This window comes from Numida meleagris, chromosome 1, assembly GCF_002078875.1.
Source record: "Numida meleagris isolate 19003 breed g44 Domestic line chromosome 1, NumMel1.0, whole genome shotgun sequence".
Lineage (NCBI taxonomy): Eukaryota > Metazoa > Chordata > Aves > Galliformes > Numididae > Numida > Numida meleagris.
This window is the reverse complement of record NC_034409.1, coordinates 161,277,062-161,304,213: the sequence shown is the minus strand read 5'-3', so window position 1 is coordinate 161,304,213 and position 27,152 is coordinate 161,277,062. Positions and strand designations below refer to the sequence as shown.

At 37.7% G+C, this 27,152-nt stretch overlaps 1 protein-coding gene across 1 annotated transcript in view; it reads left to right on the top strand.

Moving 5' to 3' along the window:
• Positions 43 to 27,152, top strand: part of PCDH17 (protocadherin 17) — an 85,630-nt gene continuing 58,520 nt past the window's right edge. The window contains exon 1 of the mRNA XM_021374607.1: positions 43 to 4,579. Coding sequence (XP_021230282.1) covers positions 1,970 to 4,579 — 2,610 coding nt within the window. The 5' untranslated portion in view covers positions 43 to 1,969. The remainder of the gene's footprint in view (positions 4,580 to 27,152) is intronic.

Below are 27,152 nucleotides of genomic sequence, written 5' to 3'. Positions count from 1 at the left end.
TCTATAGAGTGAGTCAGAGAAGCGTTAGGGTGAAGCTGCAACTAATGTCTGTGAAGGGAGGAACATGAGGAGATAGTGAATGTGATTTGTTCCGCTGGATCTGACTCATCCAGCAGCCTGGAACACCTGCATTCGGGGTCTGCCATTCATTTATTTCTGGGTGTTAAAAGAACCTGAAATAAAATTGAGCTGCCCTTCCCCAGTATTTACTGGGAAAGGTAAATCAGACAGTGTGAACGCATCTGGCGTTGCCGCTGCTCTTCCCCACTATACCGAGACACCCGGAGAGACTGCTAGAGCCTGAAAGGGCTGTGAAAATGCATCACACCCGCCACAGAGCTGCATAGGTTTAATATAGGTGAATCAGGCGATTACAAGAGCTGCCACTTTATTCACCACCGGGATTGCTTTTCTCTTCCTTTCCCCTCCCCTGGATGAAGAGGACTAGGCGGCAGTGTCACTGGGAGGAGATGCTGAATAGAAAGAAAAGAGAGGCACTTGACAGCGCAGCCCTGTGAATACAGAGACTGTTTTCCTTTTAGAGACAGAGAGAGAGAGTGTGTGTGTGTGTGTGTGTGGTGCTTTTCTTTCTTTCCCTCTCCCCCACCCCCCCAGTCCTTTCCTTTCTCTCGCTCTCTTGTTTAATCTATGCGTCCAGCCATGGGTTGCCTGTTGATTTCCTCTCGACTGGAGAGAAAAGCAAACTGGGATTAAACTGCAGCGAGAAAAGTGCAGCTCCTCAGACACGCATCCGCACACACGCATAGACGCACAGAGAAAGGATGTGGTGGCGGCGGCTGCTGGCCTGTCTTAAAGAAACCCGAGCGTGCATCTGATTAGCGCAGCCCGAGATTGCTCTTAAAAGATATATGTTTGCTGCTAATGGTGATGATGAGCTGGTGGGTTTCTTGATTTTTTTTTTTATTTCTTTTTCCTACCCTAGCAGCCGAGTGGGAGTTTGGTAGTAGAGGGAGAGAAAGGGAACTGCAAATCCGGACACCAGTTTGTTGAGGGTTTTTTTTTTTTTTTTAATTTGTTTTATCCTTTGCCATTCTCATCCCCTTGCCTTTTGATTCGGGAAGGAAAGAGTGAGGGTGTAGGAAACAGAGGGGGAAATACCGATGGCAGCGAGATGCAGCTCTCCGCCGCAAGCAATACGAGATTAGATCTCTAAATGCAGCAAAACACTCCCTGAAAGCCAACAGCCCCGCGGTGCAATCAGACATTTCACTGCCTCTCACTGCACACGAAGAGGGCTCCTACAACAAGCTGAGACTTTTTTCCCTTCTGTCTCTCTCCCATCCCTCTGCTCCATCAATTGCATCGCAAGCGATGAGTAGCAAATAAGATTTTTCTCCCCCTGCTTACAGACCTGTGGCCACCACCCCCTTTTCCCATGTATATATGAATACACGTATTAAAAAAAAAAAAATCTTTTTGATCGTTTTTAGAAAAACAACCACCGCCGCTGATTTTTTATGATTATTATTTTTATTATCCTTTGTACATCTGCGGACGTTCAAGGATTGGGAACGCTTCGTCCGCCTGGAGGAGAAGATCTTTTGCAAATTTTCTGATTTTTTGCAATCCTCCCACTGCCGAAGTTGGACGGCCGAAGTAACTGCGAGGGGACCACAATCACGGCGAGCGCTTCCTGAGACGCTGCCGGAGCAGCTCCCCCCTCCCCTGCCGCTGCCCCCCCCCCCGTTCTGCTCCCTGCCTTCCTCTAAGCTATATGGTCCATTTGCTGCCTCTCATCCTGTGTCTCTGCAGATGTTTTAGAGCAACAGGTTCAGGAACTTAAAATATAGGGGTGGGTAGAGAGAAGGAAAAAAAAAAAAGCCAGAAAAAAAATAGCCGAGCCGGCAGAGGAGGAGAAGGAAGAACAAGCCTAGTGCAGGAGGCAGAGAAGACGGGAACGACCCTGGTCGCCGCTGCAGCTGCTGCCATCCCCCACCCCTGCTCGGGGATGTACCTTTCCATTTGTTGCTTCTTCCTCTGCTGGGCTCCCGCCCTGACACTGAAGAACCTGAATTACTCGGTGCCAGAGGAGCAGGGAGCAGGCACGGTCATCGGAAACATTGGCCGCGATGCGCGGCTGGCGGCGGGGGCAGCGGGTGGTGGGCTGCTGCCTGCTGAGCGCAGTGGCCCCGGCCGCAGCCCCAAGTCCACCTTTCGGGTGCTGGAGAACTCAGCCCCGCACCTCCTGGATGTGGACGGAGAGAGCGGGCTGCTCTACACCAAGCAACGCATCGACCGTGAGGCACTGTGCCGGCGCAGCACCAAGTGCCAACTGTCCCTCGAGGTGTTCGCCAATGACCAGGAGATCTGCATGATCAAGGTGGAGATCCAGGACCTGAACGACAATGCACCGACGTTCCCTTCTGACCAGGTGGACATGGACATCTCAGAAAACGCCGCGCCGGGCACCCGCTTTCCCCTCACCAGCGCCCATGACCCAGATGCTGGGGACAACGGTCTGCGCACCTACCTTCTAACCCGTGATGACTACGGCCTCTTCTCTCTTGATGTGAAGTCCCGCGGTGATGGCACGAAGTTTCCGGAGCTGGTCATCCAGAAGCCATTAGACCGTGAGGAGCAGAGCCACCACACTCTGGTGTTGACGGCACTGGATGGTGGCGACCCACCACGCTCGGGCACAGTGCAGATCAATGTACGCCTCATTGACTCCAATGACAACAGTCCGGTATTTGAGGCAGCCTCCTATGTGGTTGAACTGCCAGAAAATGCACCACTAGGGACAGCTGTCATTGACCTCAATGCCACTGACGCCGATGAGGGCACCAATGGTGAGGTGCTCTACTCCTTCAGTGGCTATGCACCCGATCGCGTCCGTGATCTCTTTAGCATCGACCCACAGAGCGGCCTCATCCGTGTCAAGGGCAACCTGGACTATGAGGAGAGTGGTCTTATAGAGATTGATGTCCAGGCTCGAGACCTGGGGCCCAACCCCATCCCTGCTCACTGCAAGGTCACCGTTCGCCTCATTGACCGCAATGACAATGCACCCACCATTGGCTTTGTCTCTGTTCGCCAGGGAGCACTGAGTGAGGCTGCTCCACCGGGCACCGTCATTGCCCTTGTGCGGGTCACTGACCGTGACTCGGGTAAGAATGGGCAGCTCCAGTGCCGGGTGCTAGGAGGTGGTGGTGGGCCTGGGGCTGTCCCTTTCACACTGGAGGAGAACTATGACAACTTCTACACTGTGGTCACCGACCGGCCCCTGGACCGTGAGGCGCAGGATGAGTACAATGTGACCATCGTGGCTCGTGACGGGGGCAACCCCCCACTCAACTCCACCAAGTCCTTCTCTGTCCGAATCCTCGATGAGAATGACAACCCACCCCGCTTCAGCAAGAATCTTTATGTATTGCAGGTGCCCGAGAACAATATCCCTGGCGAGTACTTGGGCTCTGTCTTGGCTCAAGACCCTGACCTGGGCCAAAATGGGACAGTGTCTTACTCCATTCTGCCCGGCCACGTGGGCGACGTATCCATCTACACCTATGTGTCTGTCAACCCAACCAATGGTGCTATCTATGCCCTGAGGAGCTTTAACTACGAGCAGACAAAGCACTTCGAGTTTCGCGTGCTGGCCAAAGACTCAGGCTCACCCCACCGTGAGAGCAACGCCACAGTACGCGTTACCGTGCTTGATGTCAATGACAACGCACCCCTCATCGTCCTACCTGCCCTCATCAATGACACCGCTGAGCTGCAGGTGCCACGCAACGCTGGGGTGGGCTATCCTGTGGGCACCGTTCGTGCCCTGGACAGTGACTTTGGGGAGAGTGGGCGCCTCACCTATGAGATTGTGGAAGGCAATGAGGAGCACCTCTTTGAGATGGACCCCACTAGCGGTGAGATACGCACCTTGCACCCCTACTGGGAGGAGCTCAGCCCTGTGGCTGAACTAGTGGTAAAAGTCAGTGACCATGGCAAGCCCAGCCTCTCTGCGGTGGCCAAGCTCATTGTCAGGGCCTTGGCAGGGCCCCTACCTGAGGCTGGCGAGCCACAGGTGAATGGCGAGCAGCATCGGCGACCACACTGGGACTTGTCGCTGCCCCTGATCGTGACTCTGAGCACTGTCTCCATCATCTTGCTGGCTGCCATGATCACTATTGCTGTGAAGTGCAAGCGAGAGAACAAGGAGATCCGCACCTATAATTGTCGCATTGCCGAGTATAGCCACCCTCAGCTGGGAGGAGGGGGAGGCAGTGGCGGGGGAGGAGGAGGCAGTGGCAGTGGAGGGGGCAAGGGCAAGAAGAAGAAGATCAGCAAGAATGACATTATGCTGGTGCCCAGTGAGGGCGAGGACAGCCGGGGCCCCCTCAATGTCATGAACGTGGTGAGCAGCCCATCCCTGGCCACCTCACCCATGTACTTTGACTACCAGACCCGCCTACCCCTCAGCTCTCCCAGGTCTGAGGTGATGTACCTGAAGCCCGCCTCCAACAACCTGACTGTACCCCAGGGACATGTGGGCTGCCACACCAGCTTCACAGGGCAAGGGACTAACGCCAGCGAGGCTCCCCCGAGCCGGATGTCCATAATTCAGGTAGGAGACTTTTAGAATACCCTGGACCTCACTTTAGACGCTGGTTTAACTTTACGTTTTGTCTGCAGTGAAATCTGCTGTAAGGCACCACTGAAGGGACCAACCCAAGTCACTAAAGAGAGGTGGACTTAATAAAAGTGGAAACAGATCACATTTGATGTGTCTGGTTCTGCTGTCTCACGGGCGTTTCTTGTGTGACTCAAAAGTAAGTGCCCAGTGAAACAAATGGAGTTACGGCAGTGTAAATGAGGTGCGTGTGGGAGTGCAGGTAGGCATTTAATACATTTGAGGCACTTTGGGGTAATTTCCCAGGAGATCATCAGGCAGAGGTGGGCAGTTCCGCAGGTTTCACTTGGCTTTGCTTTGGGGGTGGAGATGGGGGAGGGTGTTTCCAAAGCAATCCTATCATCTGTAGTGACAGGACATGGGAGAAACTCTACCCACTGAGGACATCTATTGCAACAGTGTATTATAGCCCTCCAATCTTGTGTGTAAATATGAGCTATCTTTTCAAGACATATGCTTTTCATTTTTTTAATTTCCTTCTTTAGAATATATATACATAAATATTTATTTTTGACACAGAGCAGTATCACTGGGGCCCCATTGCCTCCTCCTCTCCCCATAAACAACCAAAAATTTTTGCTTAGTCAAGTAGAAAAAAATGTATGTGGTGACTCCCTCCTACTCTTAAATGTCAACAAAGCTCATGTCCTGTCATAAAACAGTAAAACAACTAGTCAGATTTCCAGTAGCCTGAGTCAATATTGATTATTGCTTTATAGTGAAAGACTTACATGCTCTGTCTTCTACCAAAGAAACAACATTTAGAAATTACAGCTGGGCTGCATTCTGCTGTCAGTTACATCTGTACTGTCCTCTACCGACTTTTGTGAATGTGAGAAACGGCAGAATTTGGACCATTGGATATAGGGTGCTAATCAATTGACTTAACTTCTAGCAGGTAGTCCAAACTCAGAAGACATATTCTAGAGCAGTGAACTCACAGAGTGAAGGTGAGGGCAGAATTTGGCTCCAGTTGATTTAATTTAAAGTATTGCTTCATGATTAATGCAGCTTAATGTTCAAATACTACAGGTATGTTCCAAAGTGATTTTTAACGTTTGGATTGAAAGCAGGCTCTGGATAATGACTATTAAATATATTTGAAATGTCATATCTGTTTTGTCCTGTGGTCTCCTAATACGCTGTTCTGAGTCATAGGGGAATGAGCTGAGTGTATCAGAAGTGACACAGACTCACTTTGTGTATGCAGCTAGTGGGAAAGAAGTTGCACTTTAGACACTTGATGCACCGAACGAAAATTCATAGTACCTTTGAGTTATGCTACCCTGCAGTCTGTGAACACCGAATGTTCTAGTTGCCAGCTGCATCTAACATTTTTAACTAAACAGAAGTGGCCGTCAGTAATTGAAAACTTAAGTAGCCAAAATTCCAGTAACTGATAGCCTGTAAATTAAATATTTTTGACAGGGAAAAAAAAAAAAAGAGAAAAAAAAAGAAAAAAAAGGAAAAAAAAAGAGAAAGTAAAGGCTGTTTGTACAAGGTCACTGTGAACTAATCCTCAACCCACTGTTGAGTTGAGTTGTGTCACAGAAACAATTTCATTTTATGCCTATCATGAATTTGTGTTGCTGTCAATTAGGTGAGCGGAGCAATACGTAAAATCTGGAATTGATTTTAACAAAAGGTGACACTTCAGGAAAGAGTTTAGGTTAGGGCGCAACCAGAGATAATTTGATTTATAATTCATGCTTTACGATACAAATAACTTTCAATGACACATGTTTAAGTAATGTCAACTTTTTTTTACTGTAAAATGGAGTGGTCAGAATGCTAAGAAAAAAAAAGATTTTTTTTGAACCTACTGACAAGTGTAATAGTTACTAAGAGACAGATAATTTTACTTTCCTACAACCATGTAATGCCTATATAAAGCAATTAATTCATGTATTGATGCTACTGAGTAGTAAAAATTCAATTGTAGTGTAAAATCCCTATGGAAAATATGATACCTTTTTTACAGTGTTCACTGTATAATATCAGTCATGATTTTTTTTTCCCTGAGGTCTATATAAAGCTAAAAGAGGAATTTCCTCCCTTAAAAAGGTGTGTTGTGGTTTCTGTAAGAGTTTTCGATATGGCGACTGTGGGAAATGCTTACCTTAACTCCACACAGCACATACAGGCGCATAAAATATTTTGCTCTTGCTTTCCCTGAATATCCAACACAGCATGGGATATTTAGGTGGTCCACCAAGTAGATAAGGAAACATTCATTTTCCCCAGTGATCACCTGTTCAAATGTACTTACTAATGCTGTACTTTGTAGTTGTATTAACCAAACAAAAACACCATGTGAAACAGAGCAGTTGTTTTCTATTCAGGAAAGGCCCAGACTTAAAGTAGTCAGAGGGGAAAATCCGATCCTTCTTCGCTATAATTTTGTATTACTGAAATACATTTTGTATTCTCCATCTCTACATCTCCAGAGTAAATTTTATATACAATTTGAATTTAGAATGTACAAACTACTTTCTGTCTGGTCTTCCATTTCTGCATCATATAAAATTCAAACTGCAAGCTTACGGAGGAGCAGTAAAGGATCAGTCCTCTCTGTGGATCTAACATATCAGAGGAAGCACAAGAAGAGTAAATTGCACAGTTAGGAATCAAAAGTATAGCCAGTGGATAAAAAAAGATACAGAATCCAAGCAGCTGCTTTATCACTTCCTTTCATTAGTCAATTCAAAACAGCAATTTTCTTTGTTACTTCAGTAAGAGAGAGCCAAATGGTTGTGTAAGTGTTCCCTAGCGAATATTCACTTGAGTTTTTCCAGGTATATTGCCGAACTGTGGTAGTCTCACACTATGTTATTTATACAGTGAAACTGCTTTCCTTCACTCTCATTTTCTCAGCAAGCAAGAACGGCAAAGTTCTGCAGCAGAAGTTAGATACTAAAACTTTGTTTATTGATACATCTATATGCTTATATACTATGCATATACATATATATACACACACTGTTTTATTATTACTTAGAGCAATTGAGTCTGTAAATATTTTAAATCAAATAATTTATTTATCTGAAAGATCCACCTTTTCTCACTCCTAATAAGAGTGCTTGCCACTTCTTTTTTTCTCCTTTGCAGCAGGAGCTGTTAACATCAATAGACTTTATGATTCCCTGATTTCTGATGAATAGTTTTGATGCTACAGGCAGCGCAGTTTATATGAATGTATACCTGTGGAGTAAACTGTTCCTGAGTGGCTATGGGTTTCAGACCCCAGAGGACTAGCAACAAAATACTGCTGGATATATGTCAGAGCCGTGTAATCTTAACTCTCTTTGAGTGACTTCTGTTATTCACTAGACACAAGGTCTAACAAGTTGCATGTTTATTCACTACTTTGTAGCATTCAGCTACTTGTAATGATTGCATGTGTAACTTATGTGAGTCAATGAAGTCCTTTGTTACCATAATAATTAAATAAATATGCTCACTTATAGTTATGTATAAAATTTTGGATAAATAGACAAGGATGCTGAATACCTCTAGCATTTATTGGCATAAGAGAATTGCAGCTGCCTACGGTTTCTGAAAACAGACCGTTTGTGATTTGACATGCATTTGATGTGTATAAAGAACAGCATTAATAATGTACTGTGTAGTTAGAAGAACTACACATTAGCACGTTGTGTTGGTTTTTTACTTCAGCAATCACATTCTAAACATACTTTAGAAAAAGTGCTTTCAAAGAGTAACTCAGTGAAAAGCATGCAAATATAGACCAGAGCCATACAATTCTCACCACTACATTAAATATTCCATGCAATCTTTGAATCACTTGGGGTCCAAACTATTCATTTTTATTAGGGAAAAATGGGGAAAGCAGGAGAAAATTGAGTGCCTATATGGCTGAAAGGCAGTATCTATTCAGTTGAGATCTTAAAGACTACTGGGCAAATTCTGTTCATCTCATTCTGTTGAGTACATCAAGCTCGTGTACTCGCCTAAGAGAAACAGTATTTTGCTTTATTTTAAAGAGAATACATTCAGTATTTATATATACATGTGTATATATATGTGAAAAATGTATAAACGTACACATGTATGTTCATGTCTCTCATAACAAAAAGTTCTGTGATGATCAGTTTGTGTGAGCACGGGAAAGCCTTTCCCTGCATGAACAAGTAACAATTTCTTTTCCTGCAGGATTCCAGCATATAAGAATGGATGGATACAGGGGAACAAAAAGGTTCTTGAAGTATATAAGTTCTGGAAAAAGATTTCTCGAAGTGGCATGACAGTAGTGTAGAAAACTATCTACTACAAAGACTAGAGATTATTTATTATTATTATTGTGATGCAACTTGGAGAGATTTGTATATATATGAGGAATGAGGCAGGAGTTAGTAATGGGAATAGTGTCTACAGCTTTTGCTGAACAACCAGAGAAGAAGAATGGCTGTGCTGCAAGAAGCTCTCAAGCTGGGAACCACTTCAGTTGCTGTACCCGGCAGTCCTGTAGCATTTTAAGATAAAGTACAGATCATTCTTAATACTTCAGGCACCTGATGTTTATGATGTGTCAACAGATTACTGTTAACTCCCAGTGCAGCTTCATTGCCAGGTGCTTGGCAGTACCTATGAAGATGCTATCTTCAGGGGAAATAAAAACATGAGCTACATTAGTACTGCTCTCTCTTTAGATGTAGTATTGTTTCATGCTTTGCTTTGAGAAACTTCAGCTCAGAAATGTCAGGATTGCAACAAGAAGAAGCATGCAACTTTCCTTACAGAAGTTGCATTGTTCTCAGTGTTTTAATATTCCTGTCTAAAATCAGAGGTAGTAAGTTTGATTTCTGTATCTTCTGCTGCAAATATTATTCTCTCTCACTACAGCTAGTAGAAATTAATATTTTACACCAAGAGGACACAGGGACAGTTCTAAAATTTGCAGATTGGCAAGTTTGTACTCAATACATGTTTGAATCTATTCTAGGGCCATATCTAAGGATTGTCATAAAATGAAATTTCAGAACAGCCTGGCTGAGATGAATTATGGTAGTTTTTACAATCTGGCAAGGGCAGATGTCTTGCGAAATAACTCCTGTGAATGCCTGCATTGTGTAAATACAGTCTGCAATTAGTAGTATTTTGTAGTCTGTAGTTCTGTAGCTTTGGGTTTACTTACTCATTAAAGTCAGTACTGGGATTAGCTGTACAAGAATTGCAGGACAGGACATTTTCTGTGTTTGAGTGAAACATAATTTTATTTTTCTTCAAGATACTCCACATAATGCTGTGACAAAGTACATACATTTTGGGAGCAAGTGTAACAACCTAGAGCAAAAGCGTGGCGTCCACTCCAGTTGCTGAAATAGGCAGCGGAAGCAGGATTTGTGCCCTATTTTGGGTTATTGCTGCCCTGGTCTTGATCTCCTTGACAATATTGTTTATAGCAACATTATTTTAAAAGGGTCATTCCTGATATATATGTTCATGTGAAATCTAAAGAACTTTCCAAGATGAAATGCTTTAATATGAAGCAATAAAAATACATAGAGAAAGGCAACTTAAGAGGCTGAAGTAGAGCACTGATCTAAGAAAGAAACTGATACTGCCATGATAGGAATTCTTGGTCACCAATAGATTAAGAATAATACTGTCTCAGTAGAAGTTGCTGTTTTATAAATTATGAGAGTAGTAGAAAGCACAGTTAAAATAAGTGATGAGACAAGTCATACAACATCTACTGGGTCTCACCTCTCAATGGCTATTAAAGTCACCTGAGCTTTCCTCATCTTGATGCTCACTCTTACTGCCTAACTTTAACTGGTAAATTTCACACGTGTTTTTAATTACCAGTGCAATTTTCATGACTGATCCATTGATGAGTTATCTTTTAACAGCAGGTTTGGCCTGGTTTCTGTTATTCTTACCCACACTGATGAGAAGGCCTGGTTTTACTCAGATATCAGTCATAATTTTGACTTCATCAGTTATTTCAGTGGATTGAAGTAAACTGTGACTAAAGATTCTTTCAGTGGATTGAAGTAAACTGTGACTAAAGATTCTTACAAAGGGCAACTAAGAAAAGTATGATCAAGCCTGTTATTTTTAGACTTCAGCCTTTTGTGATGTTTTCTTACAGCATCTTTACAGACATTAATTGATGAGACTAGAATTTAGAAGATTTCAGATCTGTGACGTGAACTGTAACACAATCAGGTGTGCAGCTTGCAAGAGGAAATCAAATACTCCATTGAACATTTTGCTGAAAATCCATTTTCATATGTTTTCATAAATTTTAAAAAAAAAAAGTGCAGAATAAGGCATTCTTCTTAACATTCAACAAATATTGATATGTGGAAAATTGTAATTAGTTTAGCCTATTTGAAAATATCACTTGCTGTTAAAAAGGCATAGATACAAACTGTATATGTAACTGGAAGGTAAAAATATAATGAATGAGAGAATATGTTCTGGAGTCACAATATATGGCTGTAATCTATTTGAGATTTTGTTTTAATTTTATTATCTTCCTCCTTAAGAGGCATTAACATACAGAGTAATATTTGCATTTATGTTTTTAAAGATCTTGCTTGATCTATCTATCCTTCACTGTTCTAAAAGTTAAAATGCCTTGCCAAATTAGCTGCAAGTGTATGTATTTGGGCTGCTGTTTTCCTTCTGAAGAAAACATATAGGATGCATGGCAGAGATCTTGAGATGCTGCTTCAAGATTGAGGATTGGCTGTAAATATAAAGGAATTACATTTTGCTACTAGTGTTTTCCAACAGGTAAGAATTTTCTTGTGAAAAGAACTTAAACAATGATTTGTTGACCAGAGCAGAAACACAGTTCCATTTTTATCTTTAAAAGTATCGAAGTCAAAAGGTCAGAGTAGAGCAGTTGGGACAAATTTTTACAGCAGATAGTCTGAGAGCTTTATGCTTTCAATTGTATCTCCACTTCAGCTGTAGAGAAATGGTGAAATTAACGCTAAAGGGTTTGAGAATATAGGAAAAAAATAAAACTCTCAGGGGAATGCAATCTCTTACCTACATAGGAAAAAGACAAATAATAATAAAAAAAGATCCTAGGAAGAGAGTGGCAAAATCATTTTGGAAAAAGTTCCTTAAGTGTTTCATTTATTTATTTTTTTTTAAGGGGGCAGCAAGGAGATTAACTATTTCATGCAGCTTTTCCTGATACGATGGGATGAAACGGAGTATGCTGCCTGCAATAAATCTTAGCCAGGGTGCGTTCTAAGCCCTTGTAATGTATTTGTCACAGTCTTTTTAATACAACTTTTTATTATTGTTATTCTACTGTAGTCTTTTTTTTTTTTTTCCTTCAGAAGATTCTGGATTAATTACTGTAAATCCTATGAGAAAAAAATAAATTATTAAGCATTTTAGATAAAATGCTCAGTATTAAGTACTACATTCAAGAACAAGAAAATTCATATGAATGTCTCTGTTAATTAGGATATTAGGTAGTGCTTTAAATAACCTCCTTGAGCAGTCATATATTTTCTTAGTCCCAAAGGCTTCTGATACAATTCCTGCTTATTAAGGTCACAAGAGAAGCATCTCTTTACTGAATTGCATCAACTACATAGCTAACTGTACAGAAAGGATAGTAGTTGCTTGAAATAAGAAAATACCTCCCCACGTCCTAAAAACTGAGGAGTTCCTGTACATACATAGATAATGCTGAAATGTTTCAGCCAATTATTAATGTTGCTTGTGCAGAAAGATAGCATGAGACACAGTTTGCGTCTTACTTTTGATGCAGTGAGGAGATGGCTCTCATTTGAACCCCCATGCTGATCTGTTTTCAATTTTGTGCTCTATAGGCAATCTGGGCAAGTAAATGCTTCAAGTGAACAGTATTTCATGTTATCTGTGGACGTTTCTACTGCCTTTGTCATTTCTGCGTCAGACCAGAGTTCCTCTGGTTCATAAAATACTTCTGCCCGCAACAGAAGAGTTTCTAATTACATCCTGTTCCCTGCTGTGTGGCTGCGTGCTGCAGTCTCCTCTGCATGCCAAAGGAGGACTCTAAAAGGGAAAAGCAGTACTCTGGTTACAAGTAGTGTGGGTGGGACCTCTGATCGATGCATTGTAAGTTCTTGCAGTGATAGACATGTGAAATTAGTTTCAGGCAGTGTTTCAGACCATCTATTGATACATGTGACACGCTTGTATTTGCCTGTACTAGTTCTAGTGACACTATGATTACTGGTATTTGCAGTCCTTGCCCTGGAACACTTCCAGGCAGTTTTATTGTATTGAAATGGCTCTTACAGTTCATTGAGCATCTAGCATAACACTGCTGAATATGATTGGCACGTTTGCATATATTTATTCAAAAAAAATCAGGCAGTTAAACTGCATAATTATGGGAAAACGAATCATAACAATAAAAGACCATTTAAGTTAACAAGCTTTGTGATCAAAGGATAAATACAGGTTGGATAAATGAGACTCTAGATGTAACTAATCTGCATAAATAGGCTTTGGTCTGATTAGAGGAAAGGAATGTATTAAAATAATCTAAAGGTATTAAAGTCATTTTACTTCAGTACTTTTAAAACATCTACTTTTATTTTATCTCATTTTTAACATTTCTACACCACAAAAACAGCAGTGTTCAGTGCTAAACTATCTCAACTTGTTTTTATTTCTTGATTAACAACGTTTGCAGTGTGAAGAAATAAGAAATTCTAAACTGACAGAAGTAAACAAAAGTAACAAGTTTTCATTCTAGTTTGAATGCATCATGTGTCAAAAAGCCTTAAACACTTTTTAATGTCTTAATTTTAATTTTTTAATGTCACAATGTTGGAGGGGTTTTTTTGATTGATTTTTAATTAAAGAAAAACATTAAAGGGAACATTTAAAGGACAATTTCTTGTTTACTGTCTTTATCAGCAGAGAGCAGCCTTTGTAGTGTTTGAAAGCTGGTGCATTAAAAATCAATTTCAACTCTTCAAAGCTATAAACTCTTGCTTGCTTTATAGATATATACTATGTTTAAAATCATTGGAAGCACACTTGACAATTGAATTAAAAACAAAAGGTAAATAATGTCTTCATCAAAATTTTGAAGGATTTTAATGTATTTTTAATAATAGCTAAAGGATTTTCTTACTGAGAACAGACATGTGAATCACAATTTGTAGCTTTTGAAAGCATAATTTGTTCCTAAAGAATGCTGTATGAATTATTTTATTAATAGAGTTTTGTTTTAAACTTCTGTTGGTGTTACTCTGTTTGTTTTAATGAATACCATGATTCAAACACAGAACATGTCACTCACTATCTTTACTTACTATATTTCTGTCTTGTTCATTGCTGATTGCTAAGCAACCATGTATGGTTAAGCTTGTTTAGCTACAATTCAGTTTTTCTTTTTATTTTCTTTTCTTAAAGGTAAACCGATGTGAGCTAAAGACATTTTTGCTGATACTTTATGAAAATATTTAAAATGTATGACATTTTAAAGGTTAAAAACAAAACAAAACCCACACTAAAAATGTTGTTTTAATAATTCTCCTCAGATTCAGAACTTGGGCTTTGTTCCTACTGGTACTGAGGTACAGGCTGTTTTTCAACAAATCTAGAAAAAACAGGACAATGTCTTTAATCGGTACATAATTAATTTTGAGGCTTACAGACACTAACCTTCTTTTAAATTGCATTTGTACAATGTCTTTCAAGGAACAATCTTTAGAACACTTATTCAGTAAATATTTTAATTTAGGTCAATAGAACCACTGAGTTAAATGGATTGCTTACAGGAATGGAGCTGCTGATATGTGTAAGCACATGTAGAATTTAGCTCAGAATCTCTTAGTCTGTTAGCTCAACTGCTCCCTGTTGCTTTTCTCCCTTACTTTAAAAACATTGCAAAGCTGCAAAAGCTGTTCATATCACTTAGCCTCAAACTGCATTCTGTAGTACTCTATTGAGATAGTCCTGATGTCTGAATATTTGATATTTTTGCTCTTTCGCATAGACTTGTGTAATTTGATATGCAGATTTGAAGATCATAAAAACAATCCTGCTTTGATGATCATGAGCAAGATTATCCAGCCACAGCTGTAAAGTACCCAGTGTGTTCTTTTCTGATCTCTTCATCATTTCAGTGGATCAAATGACAATAAGAATATAGTGGAATTTAGAGTGCTTGGGAAATAATGAATTTAAAAGCCTTTTAAAAAATAGGAGACATGGGGCCTTGGAAGCTATTTGAATGTCTAGAGTTTATGTCAGATAATAAAACTGCTTATGTGTAGATACATAGATGTGACAGCAGCACAGATTCAAAGCAACTATTTAGCTGGATAAAAAAAAGTTATTAATGAGCAATGCGCATCTATTTATTCATTTATTTAACACTGTATAATCTGTGTTTTAGAAGATGATGTCAATCTACACCTTTTTCTACAACATAGAAAGTACCTATAGAGTGAAAAAAGGGGAGTAACAAAATGTTTTTTTCTTTGAGTGCATAGTCTCCATTTTGTCTGTCTGTGAATGTGTTCTGTCTGTTTAAACTACCCGTCGCTCCTTTTCAGATGTAACAGAATACAGCATTGAAAGGGGCAGAACAGCTGGATGAATTTGTTTTTTTATTTATTAATTGGCCACCATGTATATGATCTTCCCCAACAATATGCATCCCATCATCACAATAATGTGATTGAAAAGGAAACAGTCATTCCTTCAATTGTGAAGTAGCTCCTTTTAAGTAATTCCATGTTTCAAACAGAATTCCAGAATTTTGAAGAAAACCTTAATTTCAGTTCATTTAAAATATAAGTACAGAAACACAAGGAGCCTTTTTTCTTCATCCCTTTCTACACTGATACTGGCAAAATAACCTTAGGAATGAGTAGATAGATTTCCAGATTCTGACCTACTTGTTAGCTTATCTTCTTTGAATGAAAGTAAAGCAAAAGAAAACTGTTTTTTTTTTTAAAAAAAAATGAATGTAATCCTCAGGAATTTTGGCTAGTATTGGCAAAGATACTTAGATAAATTGCTTGCAGTCATGTTGAAGAGCCAGCCGAGGAGAAGAGATTATTTAAATAAAATACTTTGTCCTGATTTAAATTTTCAGCTATACATTTTCCAGAGTATTTTATAATAAAGACAATTACATAGTAATTTAAGTTAGAATGCATGCCCACTTCCCCAACTCAAAACCCAATTTGTTACTACCTATGGCTATTTCTATTAAAAAAAGAAACATAATTACTATGAGTCTCAGCAGTCTAAGAGTAAATTTTTTGCAATTACAATACCTCCCTTGGGCAGATGTGTGAAATGGCAGATTAATTCTTGCAAGTAACTGTCTATTCCTAATGCGCTATTAAAGTTGTTGGTATAGTTATATTGGTGATGTTTGTTTTGTTATGGTTAAAGTTAAAGCAGTAATCCTATTAGAAATCTTTAGTCATAGGGATTCATACTATAGGCCTTAGAAACTCTGCTGAAGTTTGATACATGACGTTCTAGAAATTATGTCCTAATTCTGCTTTTGTGGAAGATGAATGATTTTACTCTTGATCTTAGCATATTTTAGAAGGGCGTTTTATTTTACTGTTATGTCTGAGAAGATCTAAATGAAAGCAATCAACAGACCAAAGTTTACTCATTATTAGAACGTCACAGTGAAATTAGTGAGTTGCATGTGAACTGAAGCCCATAATGTAGGCCTCGCTACTGTACATTTTTGTTTTATTCAGAATGGCACAGTAATCTGCTTATTTAAAAAGAAACATTAATGGGTTAAGATGGCCTTTAATTATGTAAATGAATACATTTCCATGGAAATAATCTAATCCATCTCCTAATGAAATTTTCTACCTGAAAAAAAAGGCTTTGAGGTCATACGTATAGAACTGTATGTAGAGACCATTCCATGTGGGCGAGCACTTAACTCTCATGTTGAGTTCCAGGATGGCTATTGGTGTGACTTCATGTGGACTCTTGATCCACCTGCAGGGAGCAGCATATCCAAACACATAATTGGTTTGGATGTTCAGGAAGGGCAGTGAGAATAACCGTAACAAATTATTTTTTGTCCTACGAATGAGTTTTTGTTTAGCATTTCTTGCACAGTAGTTGTCATATTTCAAATATTTTCTTGTTTGGAAAGAGAATTCCTTCATACACAAACTTCTGAATACTAGCTCGGGACTTTTGTGATGTGGACACTGTTTAGATGAGGTTGCATTAACTCTTTGAAAATTCATGTTTAAGAGAATAAAAAATGATATACAACACACATTTACATTCATTTGCTTTTGAATTAATGTGCTCAAGTGCTGGCTGAGCTAATTAAATATAGAAACAAACCCATAATTTAATTACTGTATTCCAACTACACCCTCAGTCAAATATTAGCATTGATATTGAGTCTCTATTCATGGTGAATCTTGTAGAAATGTCTTAGACGTTTACAAACCATCATAAGTTTAGAACAGAAAGAGAAATTTTTCTAATCCTGCAGTCTTCGCAGAGAACCCTTTGTTATGTGATTTATTTTAACAGCAAAATCTACTTTCATAGTCTCAGTATGACAAGCTTTAATGAGAGGAATAATCCAGAACATTTTCTCCCATGTTGTTAGAAATATATCAAACATAACATATCAAAGTCATCCCCTAAAATACATATGAGTATAGAAGTTACCTGTGGAGATCCCTAGATAAGTGAGTGTTGTGTTCTAGGTAAAGTGTTCCTATGGAGAAAGATAACCATCTTCTTTGCTTGCTCTGTCTTTTGAATTGAATATGAAGTCATTGCAGTAGGCTGACACTGAAGTGACAGAGATGTGGATGGTTATACAGAGCCCTATAATCAAAAGGCTTTATTTTTTCTGTCTGCGCCTACTTGGCCATTGCTACTGCATTCATGATGTATTCGATCAAAGTTTACGTTTTATGAGGTACCTCATCATAGGCACCTGAATCTTATGGCTTTAAAATATATTTAGGGACGGAACCTCTTGCTAAATTTGTGCGAGCCTGAATTATTTATCTTATGTCACAAATAATAAATCAACTCATCACCATTTTATAGTTGAAAATCTCCTTACACAAGCATGTGAAGCTGTAAAGTTTATGATCTACTATTCTGTCATAAATTCAGCCATTATTGTGGCAGCATATTTAGTGGTATGTCTTTTTCTAACGTTAAGAGGAAATAATTATGCCAAGATATTTGTGAGAAAGTTGGGCTTTTTATACTGTTCCAAAATCACTTATAGAATACCTTGTTGATGATTTTTAATGAAATACTGAAATAGTCATATGACCTAAATGAGAAATTAGAAGAAAATATTATAAGTTTTAGCATCTGCAATTTGCATCTTACTTCCTGAGGAATTTAAGGGAATCATTACTTTTCTGGATTTTGGGAAAAGGAGGATAAGGTTTCAGCTTGAAAGGAAAATAAGTGATCTAGATTTATCTCTGTTCTTCTGTCCAGCATCTTGGAAGAAAGCTTCAGTTGTCTTTTTTATGTACATTTTCTGTGCAGGCAGTTTGACTTTAGAACCAGGTCCTATTTTACCTTTATTGCTAATATTTTTTACACTGAAGTGAAGAAATACAGAACTGGACTCTTCTGCGACATACAGTGTTTTCTGCCTACCTAATCACCTTTTCTTGATGCTGCCATTACAAATTGATTTAAATGTCATCCATTGAGAGGACCATATGCTGGCATAAAGGAATATTATGTTCAAGATTTTTCTTCATTTTCTATCACTATAGTAATATTCCTATTCCTTTGCAGCTTTCTACAGCATACAACATACATATCTGTGGGAACGTAGCACGCAGTGTAAAGACTCGCTTATCCTGTAATTGAACTAAGCAGACTGATCCAAGGACCATTGAAACCAAATTGAAAACATCCATTGATTTCAGTAGACCTCAGGTCATGGCTTCTGGGATTTTTATTGTTGCTTTCAGTGAGTGTCTAGGTTGGACAGAAGGTAAACATAGTGGATAGGTGTTAACATGAACTTAACAGATTTAAAATATTGTCTCTGTTTCCCCATACTAAACATTATAAGTACAAAACACTTTGTCAGTGTTAAAAAGGCCATCATTTGCTCTCCTTCTCCACCATATAGTATCAGAATTTTTATAAAGCTTTTATCTGTTCAGAAAACATTTGTGATATACTGCTCTTGAAAACAAGAAAACAGGAGTGGTAAGAGCAAGACAAATTCTACAACTCTTATTGGCTTCACTGTGTGTTCCTGCTGAGTGAGAGCTTTCAGATATGTGTTGACATCAAAAATAAAAATGCCAGCAATTTACAATTGCATTTTAGAATATCTATACATGAAGAAAAAAAAAAAGTTGCTTTCACACAGAAAAGAAAGGGTTACAAATGCAAGGAGATAAAAATGTTTTTGAAATGATAACAAAGATTTTGATCTCTTTAAATTTCAAGGCAGTGTTTTTTTTTTTTAAATCTCCATCTAATCTAATTTTAATGTGTTAACTCAGAGACTTAATATTTAACATATAGTTTGGAATGAAAAGTAAAAAAAGCTAATGATATCAGAGATAATCTCCCAAGTGTTATTCTGATTCTTTTGTATTGATGTTCTTGAATAAACTGGATGTTCTGAGGAGTGCAGATTTCATTCTGGTTAGCTAACCGTAGTTGAGTTTGTTATGCAGTAAATATAATATCTGTTAGGAATACTGAGGTAGACTCAATATGGTGGGAGCCATGGATAAAAGGTGCATTAAAGCGTTTCAAATTCAATCATTAGGTTTCATTGCACCCATCTGCTACCAGAAAATATAATTGGCAACTTGATTCATTGACCTTTAACTGTCATTTTGGACCATGTTTTTCTAAATCCATATTTTCAAGTTAGATGTAGAGAGTTAATTTGATAAGAGAGTGCCCAGTACATTTTAATGCAATTACTTCTTTCTTCTTTTCTTTTTTTTTCTTTTTTTTTTTAAGTAAAAGTAGTTTTTTTTAATATAATCAGGTTTAATGGTCCATTGTATATTCTGTTAATCCAGTCAAAGTAGTTATTTAATATTGAATGTGGTTAAAAGCAACTAATGTTCAACTTCATTAAGACTTCTATTAAATAGAAGGCTTTCTGAACTTCGACTGTTTTTTTGTTTTTTTTTTAATGCTCGAACTACTACCTCTTATTATTTATTTCCAGGGGTCTCTGTTGCACTAAAATTACAGTTACAAGCTTCAATTCCATCAAGATTATACAGCACAATACAAGGGCTATATAAGCATTAACATTTTTGAGTATTTCAGATTTTATTGCTAAAACATGTTTTACCTTTTATTTTCTTGCACAGATACTCTCATGCAGGTGGGATGGATTACATACAACTCTTGGCACTTCTGTGTTTCTGGCACACAAGTAGACTGTCATAACAGTGTTACTTAGAGCAAGCAGGAAACATAATGTGATAAGTGAGGATTATTTAGTATTTTCTCAGTGATGGTAAACTACAACACTATTCTGTCTTCTGAAGTTTATGTTAAGGGAAGAAAGTGACTACACGTTTCTTCATAGTAGGATACAACTTCTCAAATATTTATATAATATAGAGACAGATGTATGCAACCTAGCCTTATAATCCCATTTTACAGCTTTCCCAAATACTGGGGAGCTCGATAAACAGGAAGCCGATTATATTGGCTGTGTAACTCCATTAATAGGATTCGGATTTGCCTTATTGACAAGCCAGTACTGTTAATATGATCCAGTATATTAAATTGACAGGAAAACTGGAGCGATAGAATGTATCTGCAGTCTAATTGACAGGGAAGCTCTTTCAGAAGGTTCTTAATGTGTTTTTTATTGACAGTGCAGCTTCAGTAAGTACATATCATTGGTGAACAGTGTAAATATATTGGATGCAACTGTACTAGTAGATTCAGGTGAAGCAGTCATTATTCTGTTTTCCCATACTTCCATCTTTACTTTGATTTAGGTTGTATCAAGCTCTCTCATAAGATCTTCACAAATGCTTCTTAAAGCTCCAGTCTAACTGCACTGCTCACAGGCATTTGACAGGTTGTGAATTATTTTAAATGTGTTCATCATTTTCAAATGAATAGGAGCAATACAGAGCAATGCAATAATGTGTCATGAATTTCATTATGTTTATTTATTGATGCTGTGATAGCAGAAGGAGAGCTATTGTACTTTCAGATAGAGCTCTTTATGTGGTGTGATATTTAGCACTTCTTTCACCTCTTCTGATCTTACACCTTCTCCAAAAAATAGTTCATATTGCAATTAGATTTTTCTAGTCCCATTTGACAACTCTGAACATTCTCTTCCCAGACTGTGGTAATTTCATTAAATGCTTATAATTCTTGGTTCTGCACTGCAAAATAAAATGAGGCTCAGAAGCCTAAAAAGCATTGTGAGACCAACTGCAACTGGTGTTCAATCTGGAAAATCTTCTTAATTCTCTTTTTAGTAGAAGGAAGCTTTGGGTTCAGTTTCCACACTTTTTCCTAGTTCTGTCTTAATGAGAAGTCTGTCCGCGAATGTGTATCCTGTATCTCTGGCAGAGGAGTTATCTTTATTTTATATATGAAAAACTGATCAGTCTGAACTCACTCTTTCTCTTGTCTTACAGGTCTCTTTATCTACCAGGGCCACACAAAAACTGTCTCTCTTACAGTGACCTTTTTAGCTTCTTCAGAATTCAGGCTTGGTGCAACCACCAGTGAAGTGAGAGAAATCTTCACGGGGCCCTGTGTTTTCAAATGTTCACACTACATTAAATCACTATAATCTGGGCTCTGTCTTCTCTTGTGCCTTGTGCATTGCAGAGTAAATTCTTGTAAAAACTTGAAAAATAATTGCTTTCATTGAGACAGCACTACAAATACAACTATCTGCAGTACTTTGGAAGAAATTCTCTAACAAAAAAAATCAGTAACATGTATATGTAACGATTGTAGTATGTGCTAAGAAAATTAGTACATGGATCAGGCTATATATCTGGGGAGAATCTGCATTTCTCCACTCAGCCCAGGAACTCTCCCTCACCATTTTGCTTTTTTCATTCAAGGGAAAGAGAAAACACCAGCATCCTTCAGTAAAATGTACAGCAGACTGGTGAATGTCATTGCCTTGTGCATCTGCTTTTGTTGCCATGTGTTTTTGAAGAATGTCATATATGTCAGAAATTCACATAAATACACTGTTCTTATAACACTAAAATACTCATTTTGCAGTGTGTGAAGCTCCTCAAATATGTACATGTCTTATAAATTATGTCTCAAAAATATTTTCAAAGACCGAAAGTGGAGAGCACATATTAGGATAAGATTTGTTAAAACAGCTTGCTTAATTTTGCCTTTCAGATAAAATAGAATCGTTTATTAGAAGTTTATGCTCAGTTTTTTTTTTAACATTTTATTTTATTTTTTATATTGAGCCAGTACCTTTTCTTAATGAAAGGAGTCTTGTGAAATCAAAAACTATTCTTCAGGATAAGCAAACACACTCACTAGATGTAAGTGGAAGACAGAGGAGTTCTTTGTGAAAAATGGTACTATATTGAACAAAAACTGTTTCTAACAAAATCAAGACAATTGTCTGCACTTTCAAAACCTGATTTAGCAGAATATATTATTTTGTCATGAAAAATGGTTGTCGTTACATAAGGTATTTGTTTCTTGGAGGAAGGGTGCGTACTTCTGCTTCCCAAGAAAAGACACAGAAAGTGCTTGAATTAAGTAGTCATCTGATAAAGGGGAGAGATATTTCATTTCATTTTGTATTTAATGTTTAATTAAAAAGAATTTAGAGTCAGCAAAGACATTTTGCTTTATTATAGTTTCAGGTATGAACATCTACATAAAATAGAGTTGCGTTGAATCGTTTCTGAAAATGTGATACTTGTAATTGTGTGAAAAAATATGAATATTCTAGTAGCCTAATATTCATAAAACTGATTAATGTTTTAGTTCTTTTTTACATTTTTTAAATACATCTTTCCCTAATATGACTATTATTTCTGGACATAATTTGTCAAGAATACTTAAATATTGCATTTCTCCCTCTCCCTCTTTTTCTCTCACTTTTCCTCATTTTTTTTGTTGCAGTCACATCGACTTTATGAACCATTTTTTTGGAAAAGAGGTCTGTTAAAATGAAAACTTTGTCTTTTATTGTTGTCTAGCATTATTCAAACAGTACAACATACACCAAAACTCGTTACAAATTTTCAGAATAGTGGTATAACAAAGATTTTGATTCAAATGAAAAAAGGAAAAGAGCTGGGAACTTCTAATTTTTAATAGGTTTTTTTTTTTCTTTTGCTGTTGTTGTTGTCGTTTTGTTTTGTTTTTAAATAGGGATACTTGCAAGCAGAAGCCCATTCTTTCACCAAACAATAGTCAATTTCCTGAAATTGGATTGTTTATTAGGGGCTGTAATTTTAATCCTGGTATTATTTTTTCAAAAAAAGAAAAAAGAATATATATATATACATATACTTTATTGTATTTATGTATATTTGCAGAGACACTGTGGAACTCGTCTTTATCTATAAAATATCAAAAAAATTTCAATGGAAAAAATAAAGGAAGAGAGATTAACATAAGCAGTGCTAAAAATATTCCCCATAATTCATTGTCCAGGCTGGTTCAAACTGTTTCCAGGAGCTTTCCTTTTATTTGTTTCTTATGAGATTATTTAAGGCTTATGGAGCTTTTCAGGAATTTGTTTCTGATATTCTGTTCTTGGCCATAATTTTTCATTTTGTTTTCCCTAAATTAAACTTCTAGAAGTTACAGCCACTCTAGAATTAATTGGTAGAACCTTAGCAGTTTTATTTTAAATCTATAAAATTCAGTATTCCAAATTCACCATACATGAACAATACATACCAATAATTGTAGCTTACATAGACCCTGTTTCTTAATATGGAAGCCCTTACAAGTGTAATAAAATGAATGGTTTTAAAGATAGGTGACAACAGCACTTGAAGGATGTTCTACATATTGTTCATGCAAATACTGGTCAACAAGGGATTATTCAAGTTATATCACTAGAGTGTGGTAATTATGTTGTCGCATCTGAAGAACACATACCAGTAGAAGTGTATTTTGTACAGGTTTAATTTGCCTATTCTTCTACGTTCTTCTTCAGAAGTAACGTAATCAGGTCATAAGATACTTGTTGAAAGGCAATGGCAATAGTTTTTTTTTTTTTTAAATCATTTTTGGTGTCTTCTGGAAGGTTTATATGAGTTCTGGTCCCTTTCAAAATGTCATTTTTATGAGCTCCATTCTTCTGGCAAAGCTGATAAGTGTATACTTGAATCCTCAAGAACTTTTATGTAACATCACAGTAATGACTGTGTTCTTAAAACTTCAAATTTACTGTACAGTCACATGTTCGGATTGATGGATAGAAGAAAGCAATTTTAGGGGGCCACTGAAAGAACTGTGAAAATAATATAACTCCTCTCATTGGAAATAAATTAGTTCTAGTCTGTGAACATAAACCCTTTCTTTGGGGGAGCTGAAGTAGGTTAGAGTGATGTCACTGACTTTTAATTGTCCAGTATTCATCTAGGGCAATGGACAGTTCTCAGTTTTATTTGGAGACCTTCTGTCAAGTGTGTTTTCTTCCTACAAAAGAACTCATGGCCTAGTGACCTAATTGATACTCCAGCCCTCAGTCTTCAATTTGGGTAACTTTTTTGTTTTTTATTCAGGTACTTATAATTCCATGTAATTCACTCCTGGTATGATGCAACTCACTTAGCGTTGTCAGCTATTAAACTGAATATCTTGGATTCCCCTGCAGTTATTGAAGGAAGTCGGCTCCAGGAACAGTACAAACCTAGAGCTAGATGGTCAAAATGGAGCGAATCTTGTGTAGGTACCTGTATCTGTAATGTTAATAAAGGGATCTTAGTTGATTAGGTCAGCTTGCAGATGTTTATCTGTCGGTGCACTGAAATCTACCTTAGAACTGGGGGCAAACAGAGAGAGCCAATTCTGATTTCCTGGAAAGGACTGCATACTCAAAGAACAAAGGACTTATTTGCTGTTGATACATTTTTAAAGTAGCACTTACTTTTTAAAATTACAGCTATGCGGTGTTAAGAGGTATGATTAATGCATGAACTGAAATGTGTAATATCACTTCTATAGATGTTAAAGTGTAAAAATTTTAAGTATATGACCTTTCACTTCAACTGGAATTAGAGAATAGATAAACAGACATTCATATCTCTCTGTAATCTGTTGTGAATCAGATTACTCTAAACTGTGTAGCCTTAAAACTAAATGTTTATTATCCAAAATTTTTACTTATCATATAGGAAACAATTATCCTTTACTACCTAGATCTCAGAATGCCCTGCTACAAGTCATCACAAGCATGATATTTCCATAGTTTATAATAGGATAAAGCTGAATGCTTTTAGAACAGAAGGAAAGGAACTCAACTCAGAGTTGTGCAGATGCCTATGGTTATCAAGTATTTACAGTTGTCCTTTTGCAGCAGTGAACTCACTGTAAAAAGATAATTGTTTATTTAGCTGCAAAATACAATATGAAGGAAATTGGTCAAATTTTGATTGATTTAAAGGCCATTTATTACCATAAATACTGAATTTCTCAGAAGCAACTCTCATTATTAAGACTGCAGCCAAGAAATTGTCATAGCTTCTATTTTAAAATTTATATTTTGACTAGTGTCTGACATGCCTTTACTGCTGTGACTATGCAGAAACAAAATGCTTGACCAGTTCTGACCATGGTTCAGATTATAGAGAAGTCTTTTGCACCACCTTTAAGGAGCTGCTATAATTAATTCCAGGGCAAGGGTCTGATTTATGTTTCTTAATCAGATAGCAGCGAATTGATGAAAATGCACTTTGTAACAGACGTCTTGCCTGACAACATCATGAAAAATGGAAGTGTTGATTCTAGTAGCTGCTGTGTGAGGAGGCACATTTGTTGAGTTAAAAAAATCACAAGGTTAGTTTTCCTGGGCATTGATAACTGAGATATTTGACTTAGAAAATAGATATGAGTTCTGCAATTATATAGATTTATTTGGGTTGTGAAGTGTCAGACTCTGTGTATATTGTAATGATTATATATATATATATGATGTGGATTTGCTGCTCACAAGAGATACTGGCTTACAGCTGGAGACAGGAAAAGAATAAAAGGTGGAATTAAGGCTGCTTTGGAAATATAATACATTACATTTAAGAGATTAAATATAAGAGTGCTGTGCCTCCATTTCTTCCTTTTTTTTTCCTTTTCGTGTTTCTGCTCATAACTTTAAGCACGCTAATAGTTAAGGCAAATTTTTATTCCAATTACATAGATTAAAAACTACTTCAAAACATGAACACAATTTTTGTTACAATTCTAATTTTTTGAACCAAAAGACTTAACCACCAGTAAGAAGAATGTGTGGTGTAAATATACCTCATAAATGCTGAACGGAGGACAATTTATCTTTTGTGTTTTCCCTAAATCACACAAGATACTCATAAGCACATATATTTCACATATGTTTTGACAGTGGCAGGTGGCTACTTATTTTCTGTTGCAACTATCTTCAACTGTTATGCTTCAGATGTAACTGAATACTGGACCTTTTCAAGGTCCAGTATTCCAATGATACAAAGAGTAGCAAATATTTCTAATTACCATGTGCCTGCAAAAAGCAAACAAACAAACAAAACCAACCAAGAAACCCAAAATAAAGCAGAAAAGACAAAATGGAGAGTGGCAAGGAAGAACAAATATCTAGGACACCAGTCATTTGTGTAAATACTTATTGTACAACATTAAACCTTATTTGGGGCCTTCCATTAATTGAGTGCTGCCTGTGCTACTGATCCTGATATGTGAGATGCTGTTGGAAAACTCATAGCTGCTGTGAAGCATAGTGGTGTGATCCAAAGTGATGCAGAAAACAGTAGACGCTCTGTCACTAGGTCAGCTGCAAGACGAAGTGACATGCGCGAATCTACAGTATATGGGGTTCTGTGAAAGATTCAGTCTCTCTTTCTTCCAAAGAACTTCAGCTGATGATACAAGGGGAATTCAGTTCCCTTTGGCAGGACTCCATGTTGGTCTGGATGCTGTAAATACTTCTGCTTCTACAGTTACTTAGCTCATGCTGCTAAAAATATACTCGTGACAGAGTTAATGAAAGTATCTTCTTTTTAAAACCACTTGTCAGCAACAATCATTTAATGTTCTTGTTTGCATGCGTGGTTCTCATTATTAAGATGTAGCTATTAATACTGATGAAAATTAAAGAGAGAAAATCCAAATATTTTCATACTTGCACTTTTCCAGTAGCATTTAAAAGCAAACAAAACCCCTAGATCTAAACAATACAAATATTTTTCTTCCCCCTTTCCTTTCCTTTCCTTTCCTTTCCTTTCCTTTCCTTTCCTTTCCTTTCCTTTCCTTTCCTTTCCTTTCCTTTCCTTTCCTTTCCTTTCCTTTC